The sequence below is a fragment of the Ahaetulla prasina genome, chromosome 4 (genome assembly GCF_028640845.1).
Source record: "Ahaetulla prasina isolate Xishuangbanna chromosome 4, ASM2864084v1, whole genome shotgun sequence".
NCBI lineage: Eukaryota > Metazoa > Chordata > Lepidosauria > Squamata > Colubridae > Ahaetulla > Ahaetulla prasina.
Window position 1 is genome coordinate 48,982,196 of NC_080542.1, and position 17,252 is coordinate 48,999,447.

Consider the following 17,252-nt stretch of genomic DNA (forward strand, 5'->3'; position numbering starts at 1 on the left):
TCTAGAATGTAAGATCCATGAATCAAGGCAAGCTGCACATGGTCAAACAAGAGATGACAAGACTGAACATCGACATCTTAGAAATCAGCGAACTAAAATGGACAGGAATGGGTGAATTTAATTCAGATGATATACTACTGCGGGCAAGAATGCCTCAGAAGAAATGGAGTAGCCTTCATAGTCAATAAAAGAATAGGAAAAGCAATACTGGGATACAATCCTCAAAATGTCAGAATGCTCTCAGTTCGAATCCAAGGCAAACCATTCAATATCACAGTAGTCCAAGGGTGAAATCCAGCAGGTTCTGACAGTTTCTGGAGAACTGGTAGTGGGAATTTTGAGCAGTTCGGAGAATTGGCAGTAGATTTTTGAGTAGTTTAGAGAACAGACAAATACCACTTCTGGCTGGCCCCACAGTGGGGTGGGAATGGGGATTTTGCAGTATCCTTCCCCTGGAGTGGGGTGGGAATGGAGATTTTGCAATATCCTTCCCCTGCCAGGCCCACCAACCCACGCCCACCAAGTCCACCACGTCCTCCAAGCCATGCCCACAGAACCAGTAGTAAAAAAATTTGGATTTCATCACTGCAGTAGTCCAAGTCTATGCCCCAACCACTGGTGCTGAAGTGAATGAAACTGATCAGTTCTATGAAGCCCTACAGCACCTTATAGAATTAACACCAAAAAATGATGGAGGATTGGAATGCTAAAGTAGGAAGCCAAAAGATAACCGGAATAACAGGCAAATTTGGCCTTGGAGTACAGGCTGATAGAATTTTGCCAAGAGAATATGATGGTCATAGCACTCTTTTTTAACAACCCAAGAGATGACTCTACACATGGACATCATCAGACGGTTAACACAGAAATCAGATTGACTATATGTTCTGCAGCCAAAGATGGAGAAGTTCTATGCAGTCAGTAAAAACAAGACCAGGAACTGACTGTGGCTCAGATCATGAGCTTCTCGTTGCAAAATTTAGGCTTAAATTGAAGAAACTAGGGGAAGCACTATGCCACTCAGGTATGAACTAAATCATATCCCTGATGAATATACAGTAGAAGTGACAAATAGATTTAAGGAATTAGATCTGATAGACAGAGTGCCTGAAGAACTATGGACAGAGGTTCGCAACACTGTACAAGAGGTAGAAACTAAAACCATCCCAAAGAAAAAGAAATGCAAGAAACCAAAACGGCTATCTGAGGAAGCTTTGCAAATAGCTGAGGAAAGAAGGGGAGGCAAGGGAGAAAAATGCACCCAATTGAATGCAGAATTCCAGAGAAGAGCTAGAAGAGATAAGAATGCCTTCTTAAATGAACAGTGCAAAGAAATAGAAGAAAACAATAGAATAGGGAAATCCAGAGATCTCTTCAAGAAAACTGGAGATATGAAGGGAATGTTTCATGCAAAGATGGGCATGATAAAAGAGCAAAATGGTAAAGACCTAACAGAGGCAGAAGAGATTAAGAAGATCAAAAATTACACAGAACTATATAAGAATGAACTTAATGTCCCTGATAACCAAGATGAGGTAGTCACTGACCTTGAGCCAGACATCCTAGAATGTGAAGTCAAAGGGGCCTTAGGAAATCTGAGCAACAACAAAGTAGTGGAGGTGACAGTATTCCAGCTGAGCTATTCAAAATCTTAAAAGTGCAGCAAAATTGCTACACCCAATTTGCCAGCAAATTTGAAAAACTCAACAATGGCCACAGGATTGGAAAAGGTCAGTTTACATTCCAATTTCAAAAAAAGGCAATGCCAAAGAATGTTCAAAATATCACACCATTGCACTCATATCACATGCTAGTAAAGTTATGCTCAAAATTCTACAAACTAGGCCCAGCAGTATGTGGATCGAGAACTTCCAGAAGTACAGGCAGGATTTCAAAGAGGCAGAGGAACTAGAGATCAAATTGCCAACATATGCTGGTTCATGGAGAAAGCTAGGGAGTTCCAGAAAAACATCTACTTCTGCTTCATTGACTATGCTAATAAAGCCTTTGATTGTGTGGATCACAACAAATTGTGGTAAGTTCTTATAGAGATGGGAGTACCAGACCATCTTATTTGTCTCTTGAGAAACCTATATGTGGGTCAAGAACAGTGAGAATTGGACAGCGAATCACTGATTGGTTCAAAATTGGGAAAGGAGTCCAGTAAGGCTGTATACTATCACCCTGCCTATTTAACTTATATGAAGAACACATCATGAGAAAGGCAGGGCTAGATGAATCAAAAGTTGAAGTTAAGATTGCCGGGAGAAATATCAACAACCTCAGATATGCAGATGATACTACTCTAATGGCAGAAAGCGAAAAGGAACTAAAGAGCCTCTTGATACGGGTGAAGGAGGAGAGTGCAAAAATTGGCTTGAAACTCAACAGTAAGAAAACTAAGATCATGGCATCCAGCCCTCTCAATTACTGGCAAATAGGTGGTGAAGAAATGGAGGTAGTGACAGATATTATTTTCCTGGGCTCCAAGAGATGGGGACTGCAGCCAAAAATTAAAAGACGCTTGCTCCTGAGGAGGAAGCTATGGCAAATCTAGATAGCTTACTAAAGAGCAGAGACATCACCCTGCCAACAAAAGTGTGAATAGTCAAGGCTATGGTTTTCCAAGTTGCAATATATGGCTGTGGAAATTGGACCATAAGAAAGGCTGAGCACGAAAGAATCGAGGCCTTTGAACTATGGTGCTGGAGAAGACTCTTGCAAATCCTTTGGACTGCAAGGCGAACAAACTGGTCAGTCCTAGAGGAGTTGAACTCTGACTGCTCTTTAGAAGGCCAGATCCTGAAGATGAAACTCAAATACTTTGGCCACCTAATGAGAAGGAAGGACTCACTGGAGAAGAGCCTAATGCTGGGGAAGATTGAAGGCGAAAGAAGAAAGGGATGATAGAGAATATGAGGTGGCTGGATGGAGTCACTGAAGCAGTCAGCATGAGCTTAAATGGACTCCAGAAGATGGTAGAGGACAGGAAGGCCTGGAGGAATGTTGTCCATGGGGTCACGATGGGTCGGACATGACTTCGTAACTAACAACAACAACAAATTTGAAGGCCTAAAGAAAATGTGCTTACGTGTAATTCATTCATATTACTTGTACTCCAAACAAGCAGGAATTTAAAATCACACTGAAGGATTCTTTGCTTTTAAAGTACCTTCAGTTCTCCAGACAAATGTATATTGTTTGAAAAGATAACGTAAGTTACTACCATAGTTCCAGTCTCTACATTGATGTTCATTACACTATAATCTTGAGCTGAAAAGCCAAATGTGAGGGCCAATTCTAGTGCCCCACATAGCCACAGTAACCATGGAAGACTTTTTTGTAATCTGTGTTCCACATAGTGTCTTTGCCTTGTTTCAGAAGATGCCTCCAGGTGTATACTCTCATGCTGTATGCAGCAGCTAAACTGATTTATTTTTGGCTCAGTTGCTACCATATCTAGAATCGGTCAAAGGCAAATTTTCCATTTGCACTGATAGAACTCTGAAGAATTTACAGGCATGCCATTTTCTATCAGTGAGAATGTACCTCACCTTGACTCTAAGGTCCTGCTCAAACTAAATTATCCCTGCTTCTCATAGAGAAACAGCAACAACTGTTTTTTTCTTTATATCACCAAGCATGAGTGCAACCTGCTGGTATTGTACTGATTGAATGCCATTAACCCGAGCCTTCTAGCGGACAACTGGTAGGAAGAACTGATTGGCTCATGCTGTGTTCAGCATTTTGAGTTCGGGTAGAAGTGAAAATTACTGCAAATCAGCTCAGGTTGCTTTTGAAGGATTGGGCAATGGAACCATGGTGTTGTAAAAAGGCCCCTATTTAGCAATTAACCACCTCTTTCTCTGGGCGTCTCCTTTTAGCTCTCCTCTCTGAATTTCTCCACACCAGACAGCATTTGTTTGTTTTTTTAATCACATAATGCAAAACTGCTTTTCTTTTCTTTTTCTTTTTCAATTTTTCTGTGTACAATAAAGATTGCTACTGCCTCATTTTTTTAAAAGGTAAAGGTTCCCCTCGCACATATGTGCTAGTTGTTGCAGACTCTAGGGGATGGTGCTCATCTCCGTTTCAAAGCCGAAGAGCCAGCGCTGTCCAAAGACATCTCTGTGGTCGTGTGGTCGGCACGACTCAACGCCAAAGGCGCACGGAAAGCTGTTACCTTCCCACCAAAGGTGGTCCCTATTTTTTCTATTTGCATTTTTACGTGCTTTCAAAACTGCTAGGTTGGCAGAAGCTGGGACAAGTAACGGGAGCTCACTCCATTACACGGCAGCACTAGGGATTCGAACCACTGAGCTGCCGAGCTTTCGATCAACAAGCTCAACATCCTAGCCCCTGAGCCACTGCGTCTCCTCATTTATTTTTTTTTTACAATCTCATTTTTCAGACTTCTCCTCTATGTATGGCATAGATTTCCTTTTTCAGGATTCCATCCCTTAGCTAATTTCATCCTCCCCCTCCCATACATTGGCTTCTGCCTGCCATGCTACCCCATCAGTTCTATACCACATAGCATTATTTTATTTTTCAAAGCCTCATAGGTCCATTTACAACAAACTGCATCATACTAAAGTTGTGATGGCGAACGTATGGCATGTGTGCCAGGGGTGGCACGCAGTGCCCTCTCTGTGGGCACGCAAGCTGTCACCCCAGTTCAGCTCTACCGTGCATGCCCATGTGCCTCCTGCTGGCCAGCTGGTCTTCGAGTCTCTGCTGCACACGGAGGGGGCGGGGTGCATGCGTGCACATGTGCAGGGGCAGGCAGGGGGCCATGCACAGATGTGGGGGGGGCAGGCTGCATGTGGGGGGGCATACAAATGTGCGGGGGTAGGGCGCATGAACGGGGGGCGCACATGCATTGCATTTTGGGAGTTGGGCGCACATTCGCACATGTGCTTTGGACACTCAGTCTGGAAAACAGCCATTGCTGTACTAGAGCTAACATAACATTACAACTACCATCACATATTCTGACAGCTCTTCAGTGTCTTAAGTCTTCCTGATCATTCAAAAACCTTTTAACATGGGTGACAGGGAAAGAATGTGGAATATCCACATATAAATAGATGTTCTGCTACAAAGCTCTCTTTGATTGTTCTCTCATTAATTTTTCAACTATTGATGTGCATTTCCATAGCAAAAAAATATCTAGGTAGTGGTTGGGAAAATAAATGGAAGGGAATGAGTAAAGGCACTGCTAAAAGTTGTTTATTATTATTATATTTTTACTTAGTGGCCAAAATTGTGGAAACCTTCTGGGAAAAGTGGGGAAAGTGTACATTATTTTTGAGGTTTCATGGCTAGTAACACCACTTTTTTGAGTCATATCATAAAACTATATATCAATAGAAAAATAATTTAATCAAGAATGTAATGCAATAACTTTTATGAAGGATATGCTATTAGAATAGCAGCTTTTTTCATGCAAGTCTGGATTTTAGGCCAAATTCCTGCCATCTGCACCGAATAGTCCTTGCACTCAACTTCACATTACATTGCGCCATTTTATCTTGTATACACCCAGATGATTTTCTTCTGTCACGTAGGCACAGTCTCTTAATTCTTCTATTATCACTTGCTGTTGTGCACCTTTTCCTGCCTTTACCAGTGTGGGTTTGTAGTGATTGAGTCTCCTTAAACCTCTTCAAAACTTAGAAATGCCACCTTTGGTTAAGTTTCCATCAATTTTTCTTCTAATTTTTTTATAACTGTAGCCTTGTTCACTTAATAAGTGAACAAGTTTTTACATCACTTTCTGGGCAACCAGTCAACTCTTTGCACCATTACTTTAATTTTATTACATTTTACAAGCTCACTAAATGAAAGAACACAAGAAAACCTAACCAACGTGATAGCGATCACATAACACACTGACAAATGTCCTCCTCTCACCTTCAACAGGATGACATCAATAACTGAATCCTACTGTGATCTGATTGGCCCATTGGCAAAACAGGATGACACCTAATTGGCTCTCTACACACTCATGCTCATTGGCTACAATCAGATGAAGGAAAGCTACCAGATATCAACCTAAGCAAGTTGTGCTTCCTTTTGCTGGTTATGTGGCTATAACGTTTCATAGAATACAGATAATTGAACAATCTTTGTTGTATTACATTCTTGATTAAATTATCTTTCCATTGATATATAATTTTATGGTACTACTTTAAAAAAAAGTGGTGTTATTAGCCATCAAATCTCAAAAATACAATTTTCTCAAAAAGTTTCCATAGTTTTGGCCACTACTGTAAGTTTTATTAGTAGTTTTTCTTCTACTTTGCTTTTTGTATCTTTATTCTTCTGTTATTCCTCTTTATATTACCTGGAGAAGCTTATATGATAAAAAATATTTTTTAAAACTTTTACAGGGTATGTGTAAAAAGAAATAATTGCTAGCATCACTACCCCTGTTCTTGCTTTCATTTTTATGTTCAGTTGTGTGCAAAACAACCCCTGTGATGTTATGAAAGCCACAAAGTTACTAAGCCATCTTTTACATAACATAACATCAGAGTTGGAAGGGACCTTGGAGGCCTTCTAGTCCAACCCCCTGCCCAGGCAGGAAACCCTATACCATCTCAGTCAGATGGTTATCCAACATTTTCTTAAAAATTTCCAGTGTTGGAGCATTCACAACTTCTGAAGGCAAGTCGTTCCACTTATTAATTGTTCTAACTGTCAGGAAATTTCTCCTTAGTTCTAAGTTGCTTCTTTCTTTGACCAGTTTCCACCCATTGCTTCTTGTTCTACCCTCAGGTGCTTTGGTGAACAGCCTGACTCCCTCTTCTTTGTGGCAGCCCCTAAGATATTGGAACACAGCTATCATGTCTCCCCTAGTCCTTCTTTTTGTTAAACTAGACATACCCAGTTCCTGCAACCGTTCTTCATATGTTTTATCCTCCAGTCCCCTAATCATCTTTGTTGCTCTTCTCTGCACTCTTTCTAGAGTCTCAACATCTTTTTTATCCTTTTCTCTTAAAGGACCTGAGAATTAATAGCATGCACATATAGGATAAGAATAGTCAAAGGGTGGAAGCAAGAATTCCATCTATGAGAGATAAAATCATTTACATGTTTTAGATATCTGAAACTTTGCAAAGAAAAACATCAGCTTTGCCCCAATTTTAGATAAACTGGTGAAAAGCCAAAAGAAGCATGAGTCAGTTCTCTGTTAGCCAATATTGTGAGATCTCACAGCTTTGGAACTGTTTCTAAACTGTTGAAAAGATTCTGTATAGAAGTGCCGTATATACTAAGGTGTTATGTTTTTCAAGACTGAAGAACAGCCTGTTCATGCTTAAAAATTGTTTCTTACTTAATGGTTCACCTATTACAATATTCAAACACCCTAATGTTGAAAATCAGTTTCTTATGTTAAGTTGGAGTTCGTGTTTATGTTATCGCAATTTCTTTTTTCTCCAATACTTTTTGGGTAAAATATTATAACGTTCCCCTACCATGTTTTTCATCGAGCAATCTCTAAAATGATCAATTGGAATAAAGTAAAACATGTCTGCAAATTGAGGTAGATGAGAAGTAAGAAGGTAGAGGAAGCAGGTTATCCGGAGGGGTGGGTGGGAAATGCAATCTCCTTCCCTTTGCTGCTATGGTAACAACATTCAAGGAAAGCACCTTGGAAAACTTCTTATCATGGCTTTTACAGAAGAGTGGCTTCTGGAAATACGTTAGGCCAAGTTGTGGAGGGGGGTGGGGAGAGCAGATTTAGAAGCTACCTAAGCCATCTAGCACTATAGAAAATCCCTAATTCTTTGGAAGCAGATATGATATAGCTTCATATTGGAGCAGAAATTTTAGAATCTGAATATGGTATTTACTTTAGCAACTTCTGGAGGATTTGCAACCATAATATCCCTTTGGGAGAAAGAAAGGTAATTTTAAAATCAATACACTGATTGTAGTGTACAACAAAAAGTGTTGAGAAAAATAAAACACGCAACAATTTCTTGATAAAGGTTGGAGTTAATTAGCCCTGCATGGGTCTGACTTCACAGTTTTAAAGCTGGCATTTTTTTCTCTTTCTGTTACTATGCCAAGAAAGTCTAAATAGAATTTATGTGTATTATACTTATATGTCACTATTGCTTAAAGCAACTGTGTACCTTGTAATTGTTATCATTTATCCTAGGAACAACCTAGTGATGTCGGTTGGTCTGATAGACAATGGTTGCTGATATCCTTCAAGTGAGCTTTCTGGCTGAAGAGAGATTTGAATCCGGGCCTCTGCAATTCAATGCCAGTAATTTTGCCCAGACACCTCACTTTGACACTGACCCTGCCTTAGAACAGACTTCCAATATCTACAGAAGTTTACAGTTTACAGGAGGGAAGGGAGCCAAGACGAACTTCCTTTCACCTCTGGGGATGAAACACAAGTGAAGTATCTCCATGGCAGTGATGGAATTACAGCCCGGGCCAAGCTTTCCTTACCGCTTGATGTTCGAGTGAATCATGAGGCTTCAGGAGGTACACATCTTTTCCATCAGAGAAAACACCACTGAAGAAGCGCAAAGAAATATGAAGAGGTTACATAAAACACAAAAGCAACTGTATTTACATTAGGAGGAAAAAATTAATAAACAATATTCAGGCAGGCATCAGTAACTTCATTAGAACAAAGTTGCACGGTTTCTAAACAGTTGCATTCTAAGCATTTCCATAGTTGACATTACTTATTCCTCTCACTCAGGGAAATAAAATTAGAATCTGGACCAAGAAATGTCTATATGCAGATTATATGCCTTTAAGAATGATTAGGAAATATTATTCACAGGCACTAAACTGACCTTTTCAGTATGATAGAAGCCACAATTGCACCATGCTGACATCACCCCCAAGGCCACTCAGCATTGAAGTAGCAACTTTAATCAGGTTTCTGATTGATCAAAATTATTATTTTTTAAATGTCTGTTATCAGAGTTATTAATTTTTAAATGTCTAAACTTCTACTTATCTACAAAAGATCAAAACATGACCATATCTAACAGTCAATTAAAAAAAACACAACTGACTTTGCCTTGATGGAAACCAGGCTTTTTGTCTTGGTTCCTTTTCCCATTTTACCATTCCTTACTTACTGTAGGCCATGGCAGGTAGATAAAGCCACAAAGGAGTTGGCTTCTCCACGGAGATTGCCTTGATAGTAACAGTGCTCACTTGTTCCCTAAAAGAGATGTAAAAAACATCATGTTTTCTTTTATCTGCTTAAGTTCTTGTAATGCGAATTGGCTTGTTCTTCAATACAGGAAGCAAAATAAGCAACCAACTAGCAAGGGACAAATAAAACCTCTCCACCACAGCACTACCATTCAGATTCTCTATGCTACTCCAGAAGCATAGTGGTTGATGTCATCAGTCACTCAAAGGATGGGTGGCATAAAGTGTGTGCAGTTGGTTTATTGGAGATCAGAGAAATAGAGTATCCAACAGAGCAGGAAGAATGGAAATATTTTTTGGGGGGGAAGGGGGGGAATAAAGAAATATGTTTAAGTTTAAGGACTTAAAAACTATTTGAAACAAAGAGCGAAAATATTATTTAGAAAGTTACGGATGGACTAAGAGTCCAGATAAATTTGAAATATGAGTTTGGAATTAATTATAAAAAATCCTTCCCCTAGGAAAATACTTTTGTTTTTCATTCTTTTTTTTTAACCATAGGATTTTAAAAATTGGACACTAAATGAAATAGAAGCAAATAAGGTTACAATTAAAAGAAACAAATATTTAAATTTGACTTACAAATACAGAATGGAGCAAAATATTTTAATACTGGATATACTGAAGCATATTTTTCAACAATGGACCCAGAAGGTAATTTTAATAATGACTGCCTCTATAGATAGACTTTATTTAAAAGATAATATGGAAAAGGAACAACTTTTATCAGACAATACTGAGACCAATTTAAAAGTGGGTTTAAAAATAGCATGCTATAAGAAACAATGTTACATGAACATACAAAAGAAACTAGATGATATAGTCATAATTAAAAGGGATATACAAATAACAAATCAAGAGAGTAAGCCCAGATAAATATTTTATGAAGATTTGAAAACATTTATGAGAAGGGACAAAGAAAAAAAATGAAAAGAAATAAACTTCTAGATCTATGACACTATCTGAAGTGACTAAACATCAGAAAGTTAGAAATAAATCTAAGAAATATAGAGTTGGTTTTGTTGATCAAGGTTAAAACATATATTTTGTTATTTCTATAATGACTCATGCACTTTTGATGATTGGAGTTGAAATGATGAGGTTTTAGGAATTTATTTCTAAATAACAGATGGGATATGGGAAGGAGAGATCATTTCTTTATGTTAAGAGAAGGTAATAAGTTATTGGGGACGCTGGATATATACAACCTAGATTCGAATCCTGCACGACCTAGCAATTTGAAAGCATGCAAATATGAGTAGATAAATAGGTACCACTTTGGTGGGAAGGTAACAGTGTTTTGTGCACTTCAATGTATAGTTCTGCTGGCTACATGACCACGGAAATGTCTTCAGAAAACCCTGACTCCCTTGGCTAAGAAATGGAAATAAGCATTTCTGACCCTAGAGTCAGGCACAACTCAGACAGGGAGAAATCTTTACCTTTACCTTTAATAAGTTATTAAAATTATTTATGCTTGTGATAAAGAGGGAAGCCATTCCTTTCTATATGTCTTTTTTCTTTATTATAGTCTTTTTTTTTTCTTTTCTTTTTTCTTTTCATCTAATTTTTCCCTTTTTTAGTTTTTTTAGTTTTTTGTTGCTGTAATTTGTTATAAAATTGCTATGAAAATAAGCAATAAACCGATCTTGAGGCCTTCCAAATAAAAATGGGTGCACTTTGCTGTTGGACAATGGCTCCTCCTATGGATAAGGTAAACAAATTTAATGATTTATGCTTTGTTACATCAAAGATGTGTGAGTGTTCAGTTGTATTTTTCTGGCACTAGGTTTTGTTTTCTTAATTATTTTTAGAAGATCATACCCTTTGCTTTTTTGCATGTTACTATTTTAGGTAGCTCTTTTTTCAGAACTTGCTCTAAAGCAAATAGCTAAAAGAAATTGGTGGGTTTTTTAAATTACATTATCATTATTTGGATATAACATTACAGCAGTAGAGATATAAATTAATGTGTGATTTGTCTTTTAGTATATGCTAAATAAACTTTGAACTAAAATGGTTTCATTTTGCTATTATTGTTTTAAATTAGTTGGTCATTAATCAAATAAAAAATACTACTACTGCTCTAATATAAAAAATAAATAGGCATGAAAAAATGACAAAAAATAGCAAGGTAAAGTGGAAGAAATTCAATTTCTTTGTTGTTATAGTTACACTTACACATCTTTGCATAGCCAAAAAGAGAACAAATTTTTCAGAGCTGCCTGCATATGATAATTTACAAGCTTAATACAAATTTGGAAGCAAAATACTTCTCATCATAGCGGAAAAACTATTACCAGATTATCATAATATTTGTTCAGTCAAGTCCACTGTTGAAAGATGACTTCAAATCCCTTGAACTCCTTTCATGTTCATGGCCTTTAAAATATCAAAAATCTGGTCCTGACATCTGTTAAACAAAACATTTTTACATGTTCTCTCTGTGTGGATTGCATGACCATCTCATTTGAATGGGAACTGTCTTCCCTGTCCTGTATAATTCAGATCTTGATATTTCAGCTTTTGGGGAGATAATAAGGAAAGGATTAGTGTAGGATGGCTATGTAGAGATATAAACTATGCAGACGTCAGGCAGAGGACTAAGGAAATTAGCTAAAGTCTTCTGAAATTATGGTGAAAAAGAGATGATTACAGGAACCAAGGCAAGAGATGACCAGAGAATAAATCAGAACATACGTGGACAGGCAGACTCTCATAAGACTTTCCACTATTTTCCACTCTCCAAATATGGATTCCTGATGTTCTAGTTTTCTACTATCCAGTAACCTCCAGATGTGGTTTTCTACCCTATAACTCCTATCATATTCAGCATTACTTAATTTAATATCAACAATAGTTCAGCACTATTGGAGAATGACAGAGGGCAAAATGTTATTTTTCAGGTATGACATGGTGATGTTGAACGTACAGCTGAAAGAAGCATGGCGTTTAAAATGAAAAATCAGTGTGGATAATACTGCCCTTGAACAATACCAGCAGCAGTGAAGAACGATAAATGATACTCGAAATGACATTGGCACACCAATACCCAGCTATACCCTCTGTGCAAAGGCATGCCTGTCTGCTGACCTTCTTTTGCCTGCTTGCATTTTTCTATGAAACAGTTCACAAGTGTCCCTGCACTGCCTGTTGTGCTCAAGGTTGTTGCAGCATGAGCAAGCAACGACCTCCCTCTCATGACTATTTATAGAAAACAGCATGGTTCAGGTTAGCTTAGACAAGAATGGGGGAAGCCATCGCTTCTGGCAAAGCAGGGAAATAAAGTGGATGGACTCAAGGATTGGCTGCAGCTGCTTGGGAGGCTGTGTGTGACCAACCACTTAGCAAGCACTTAGTATTATTGATGCTCTACTTGTGAAGCTTCCTTTTGCCGGGATAGCAGGGCTATTTCTGGATCATCCATTCATTCTTTTTCGGACTCAGCATCTGCAATCTACATCTTTGCTCTAGCAGCTGCAAAGTACAACCAGCACTCCTCCCATCCACAATCTTCCCACTGCCCCACCCAGTTAGTTCTTTCATGTTTAACTGATGGGAGAATTAGCCTGAAATAAATTCAGGTCAAGGTCTTGTAGCAGTCTTCTCCTTCTCCCTCTTCCCTCCACTCCCTCCCCTCCCTCTGGATGCAAAGGCACTCTACACATTTTCAAATATTAAGTCAAGCAATACAGATATAGATCTTTAGATTCCTTACCGTGGTGTGGCTGGCATTTCCATCCTGTCCAAAATGACGTTCCACATAATTTAAGGACAAGAGATGGCTGATAGGAGAAGACAAAGGATGAAAGTTATATAAACACTTTCATCTTATATTTGAGATCAAATCTGCCTCATTTTTCTCCTGTTTTCCTAAACCATTCTTATAAAATTAACAGGATTGAGGACACTAAACTTTTGTCATTTCTTTTGTGTGACCGATCCTATCCCTGTTTGCCCACTCTCCTTTGCTCAGTATAACTACTCTAAACTATCTTCTAGTAGACAGTCATGGCACTTGTATGGGTGCATGTCATAAGAAATTTCTTGAATCACTATTGTGACCGGGGCTTTATCTTGCAAAGCATGAGCTACATTGTGAGCTCTCCAGACTGGCATGAACAATCTCTTGCTGTTGGTCTCCAATGATTCCCACATTGTTTTTCTTCTAGGATCTCTCAACTTAGCTTCTGAATGCAGATCTTCTCTGCAAAGACTTGCATGAGAAGATTCCTTGGATGAAAAAGAAATGGATTAACTGAGCAAGGAACTAGAATTCATTATTTGGCAAATCTAATTTGGCAAATAACAAAGCTTGCCTTTCCTCAATACAGATGTGTTGATTTCATGATTGAAATCCACATATCTGTAGCATTCTACAAACATTCTTCCCAGATGCACTATTATTAGCAGATATTAGTCCCTGGCAAATAGCCCTTCATATTTCCTTTAGTTCTATAGCCCCAGCAAATTCCAACACAGAAAATGAACATTGAGCTTTGCTCAGGTCATTTTTCAGGGCATCTGGACTCCTGGGTAAAAGCAGGCACAGTCCAGGGGTGAAACTCAGTTACCTGACCTGCTCATTTACCACACCATATCTAGTTACGGACTAAGACTCATCACCAGCAACCTCATCTTACAGCAATCCAGTGCCTAACCCTGAACTTAATTTATTTGCAGGATAGAGCAGAAGGACAGATGAACAGAAATGTTTCCAGATGCCTTATTAAATATTAAAAGGCACTCACCTAATCACACCCTTCAAGCATAGTGCTTCGAACTACATTCACCCCAGATATATATTTAGACACAAATTTAGGAGATAATGTCAAAAAAAGCCAAATATCTTTACAATATTTCATGGCTCATATAATAATAAATCACTGCATGAAAAAAAATTGCTGGTTTCTCACAGCCACGCCCCTATTTATATCCTATTTAAACTTGCAATATGTACACAGAAGTTTATATATTGATATACATTATGCACATAATCATATTTTCACGAGTCCCCTGAAGTTAGGTGGTTAGTAAATTTAAATGAATAATAATAAATGAACAAACACTGGGATCTGAATGGAATTAATTATGACTATAATCACATGCACAAAATGAGCAAATATGGTGTCAGTCGTAGTCAATAGTTTGCTTGCATTGTTTCCCATTTGTACACATGCACCCACAAATAAAAAACCTCTGACAAATACTGATGTAATACTGCAAAATAGTTTCTGAGATAGAAGGACTGAAATTTGACTACAACAAAAGCAGTAAAACTGTTTTTCATTGACAAGACATCTCTGGAAGTTATAAATAACAAGTGTAGAGTGTCACTAAGCAAGTACAGAGTGACTTTCTCTCATTGTTATGTAGTTATAACATTTCCAAATTCATCAGATGAAGCATATGCAGGAGATGCATACTTCAGTATTGAAACTCCTTTTTAGAAATAAAAAACTGTGTTTCCCCTTCCATATCTCAATATTTTAATTAGCACAAGAATTATCAACAAATATAAATTAAAACAAATCTTTAATACAGTCATAGATCAACATAATCAATGTATCTAGAAAATTCTCTGGAACTAGACATTTCCATTTCTTCTTTTTTTAGCTGTGTTCAGTTACAAGTATGTTTCATAATTGTTTAATAAAAGCAGATGGGACAAAGCTCGTATAACTGCAGTGGCCCTTTCCACTCATAACAAGCATTCAGTCTTATCACGCAAACATATGCATACCCACCTACATAAACAAACAGGAAGACAAGCACACCTTCTTACACATTTGCTGCCACATATCTTGGCTTGCCATCAGAAATACAAAATCAACACATTGTAACTCCTATCCTGTCAAACACTCTGTTACAACCATATGTTAAGGAAAAGTATGCACCCACATCCTTGCCTATGAATTTGCCTACCACCACCTCAGATTTTGCCAATAAAGAAGCCTTAAATTTCAGTTCTAACAACTCCCAGCCAAGATTCTGAGAATTAAAAGAGTATTGGAAATCTACATACTGGAAGTCACCAAATTGGGAGATGCTGACATATGTGAAGACTCCCACGTTAAAAATTTCACACCTCCCATATTGCAATTCATCCATGAGATCTTGGTCTCTTCTTTTGGAGAGAAGAACATGATGTATAATTTAAGCTAAGACATGGCTTATTCCATATGCAGTTTTTTAAAATAAATACCTGAATTGAGATAACAGCGTTGTTCAATCTCATTATTGAGATTGAACAAATTAAATTTGTTAATTAACAAATTAAAACTATGATAATTGTATTATCATCTATTATTGCACTCTGAATAGTCACTATGAGATAAAGTCTGTAATAATTTGTCATATTTGTAGATAATTACAGACTTTATCTCCTGCCCAAAAAATATATTACATTTTTCTATTATTTTCTCTACTCTTATATACATAAATCTGCTACTTGACATAAGAATCTTACAGCTGATGAAAGTTTATACCTTAATATATTATTTCCTCTTTAAGATATCATGGAATAAAATATTCAGAAACTTGCCCAAATGACCATTGTTCCATTATCCATCCATCCATCCATCCATTTATCTATCATTATCTATCTATCATTAAAAGTTTTGCGAAGAACATAAAAGCTAACCCAAAATAATAAGAAGAAAAGAAGAAAAAAGAGGAAAAATGCATAAAGAAAAAATCAAAAGAAATAGAAAGAAACTTCCAATTTCTTCTGCAGCTAATACAAGAACAATATTGACTTACACTATGATTCCAAAAAAGGCTAACTTTTTTCTATTATCCAGTTCTTTCTACTCATCAAAATCAGAAGTCATGTTTGCCTTTTTTCTGTTTCATGCAAAAAGTCTCTAAGGGGTCACCAGACTGTCACTAATATAGATATTTTTCTGTGTAATCGAAGAGGTTAATTTATTAATTTCTGCTTATTTATATGCTTGAAGGATCATTTGAATGAAACATATTTTGTACAAGTCCACCTAATTCAGCTTTCTCTTTCTACATTTGGGGTACGACACATTCACAAGAATCTCTTGCAATTTGTCCCAGAATCTATTATGCAGAGATACACTTCTCCTGAATATTTTGCTACTGGAACTAAGAATCGTTGATGAACTTATCCATCATAAATCAGGCATCACTTTTAATGGGCATTAGATATAGTGGCAATGAATTATACACATTTATTTGTATTGTATGAAGACATGCTTTCCTTTGATTGTCCTGAATTTGTTACCAAATTTATTTTATAGTCTATGCTTAAATGGAAATCAATTCATTTTTTCTGTCAGTAATCCTTATTTATTTCTATTTCTTTTCTAGATCTTTATATTATGAAAAGTTTAATAAGAGTATTATGATTGAATAACTGGAGAACCAGTTTGGTGTAATGCTAGCCTAGAAACTAGGAGACTATGAGTTCTAATCCTGCCTTAGTCATGAAAGTCAGCTGAGTGACTCTGGGCCACTCATTCTCTCTCAGCCCAATCTACTTTACAGGGTTGCTGTTGTGGGGAAAATAGGAGGAAGAAGGAATATTGTATGTTTGCTGCCTTAAGTTGTATATGAAAAAAGGATTGGATAAAAAATATTTTACATAGGATCACTCTCTAGATTTGTACAATGATAGAATAGAGTAACAGACCGGAAGGGACCTTGGAGGTCTTCTAGTCCAACCTCCTGCTTATACAAATTTCAGACAAATGGCTGTCCAATCTCTTCTTAAAAACTTCCAGTGTTGGAGCACTCACAAGGCAAGTTGTTCCACTGATTAATGGTTCTGTCAGGAAATTTCTCCTTAGTTCTAAGTTGCTTCCATCCATTGCTTCTTATTCTGCCCTCAGGTGCTTTGGAGAATAGCTTGACCCCCTCATTTTTGTGGCAACTCCTGAGATATTGGATCATGTCACCCCCTAATCCTTCTTTTCATTAAACTAAACATATCCAATTCCAGCAACCATACTTTATATGTTTTAGCCTCCAGTCCCTAATCATCTTTGTTGCTCTTCTCTGCACTCTTTCTACAGTCTCAACAT

The 17,252-nt window shown here is 37.5% G+C and overlaps 1 protein-coding gene across 14 annotated transcripts in view; it reads right to left on the reverse strand.

Annotated features, from left to right (window-relative positions):
- The window catches only part of ADAM11 (ADAM metallopeptidase domain 11), a 154,841-nt gene that overhangs the window by 50,520 nt on the left and 87,069 nt on the right, over positions 1–17,252 (reverse strand). For 13 of the 14 annotated variants that reach the window (XM_058184100.1, XM_058184099.1, XM_058184098.1 and 10 more), the window contains 3 exons: positions 12,920–12,986; positions 9,123–9,208; positions 8,476–8,542 (listed from right to left, as the gene is read on the reverse strand). In XM_058184100.1, coding sequence (XP_058040083.1) covers positions 8,476–8,542; positions 9,123–9,208; positions 12,920–12,986 — 220 coding nt within the window. The remainder of the gene's footprint in view (positions 1–8,475; positions 8,543–9,122; positions 9,209–12,919; positions 12,987–17,252) is intronic. The other variant, XM_058184104.1, reaches the window with a different exon arrangement.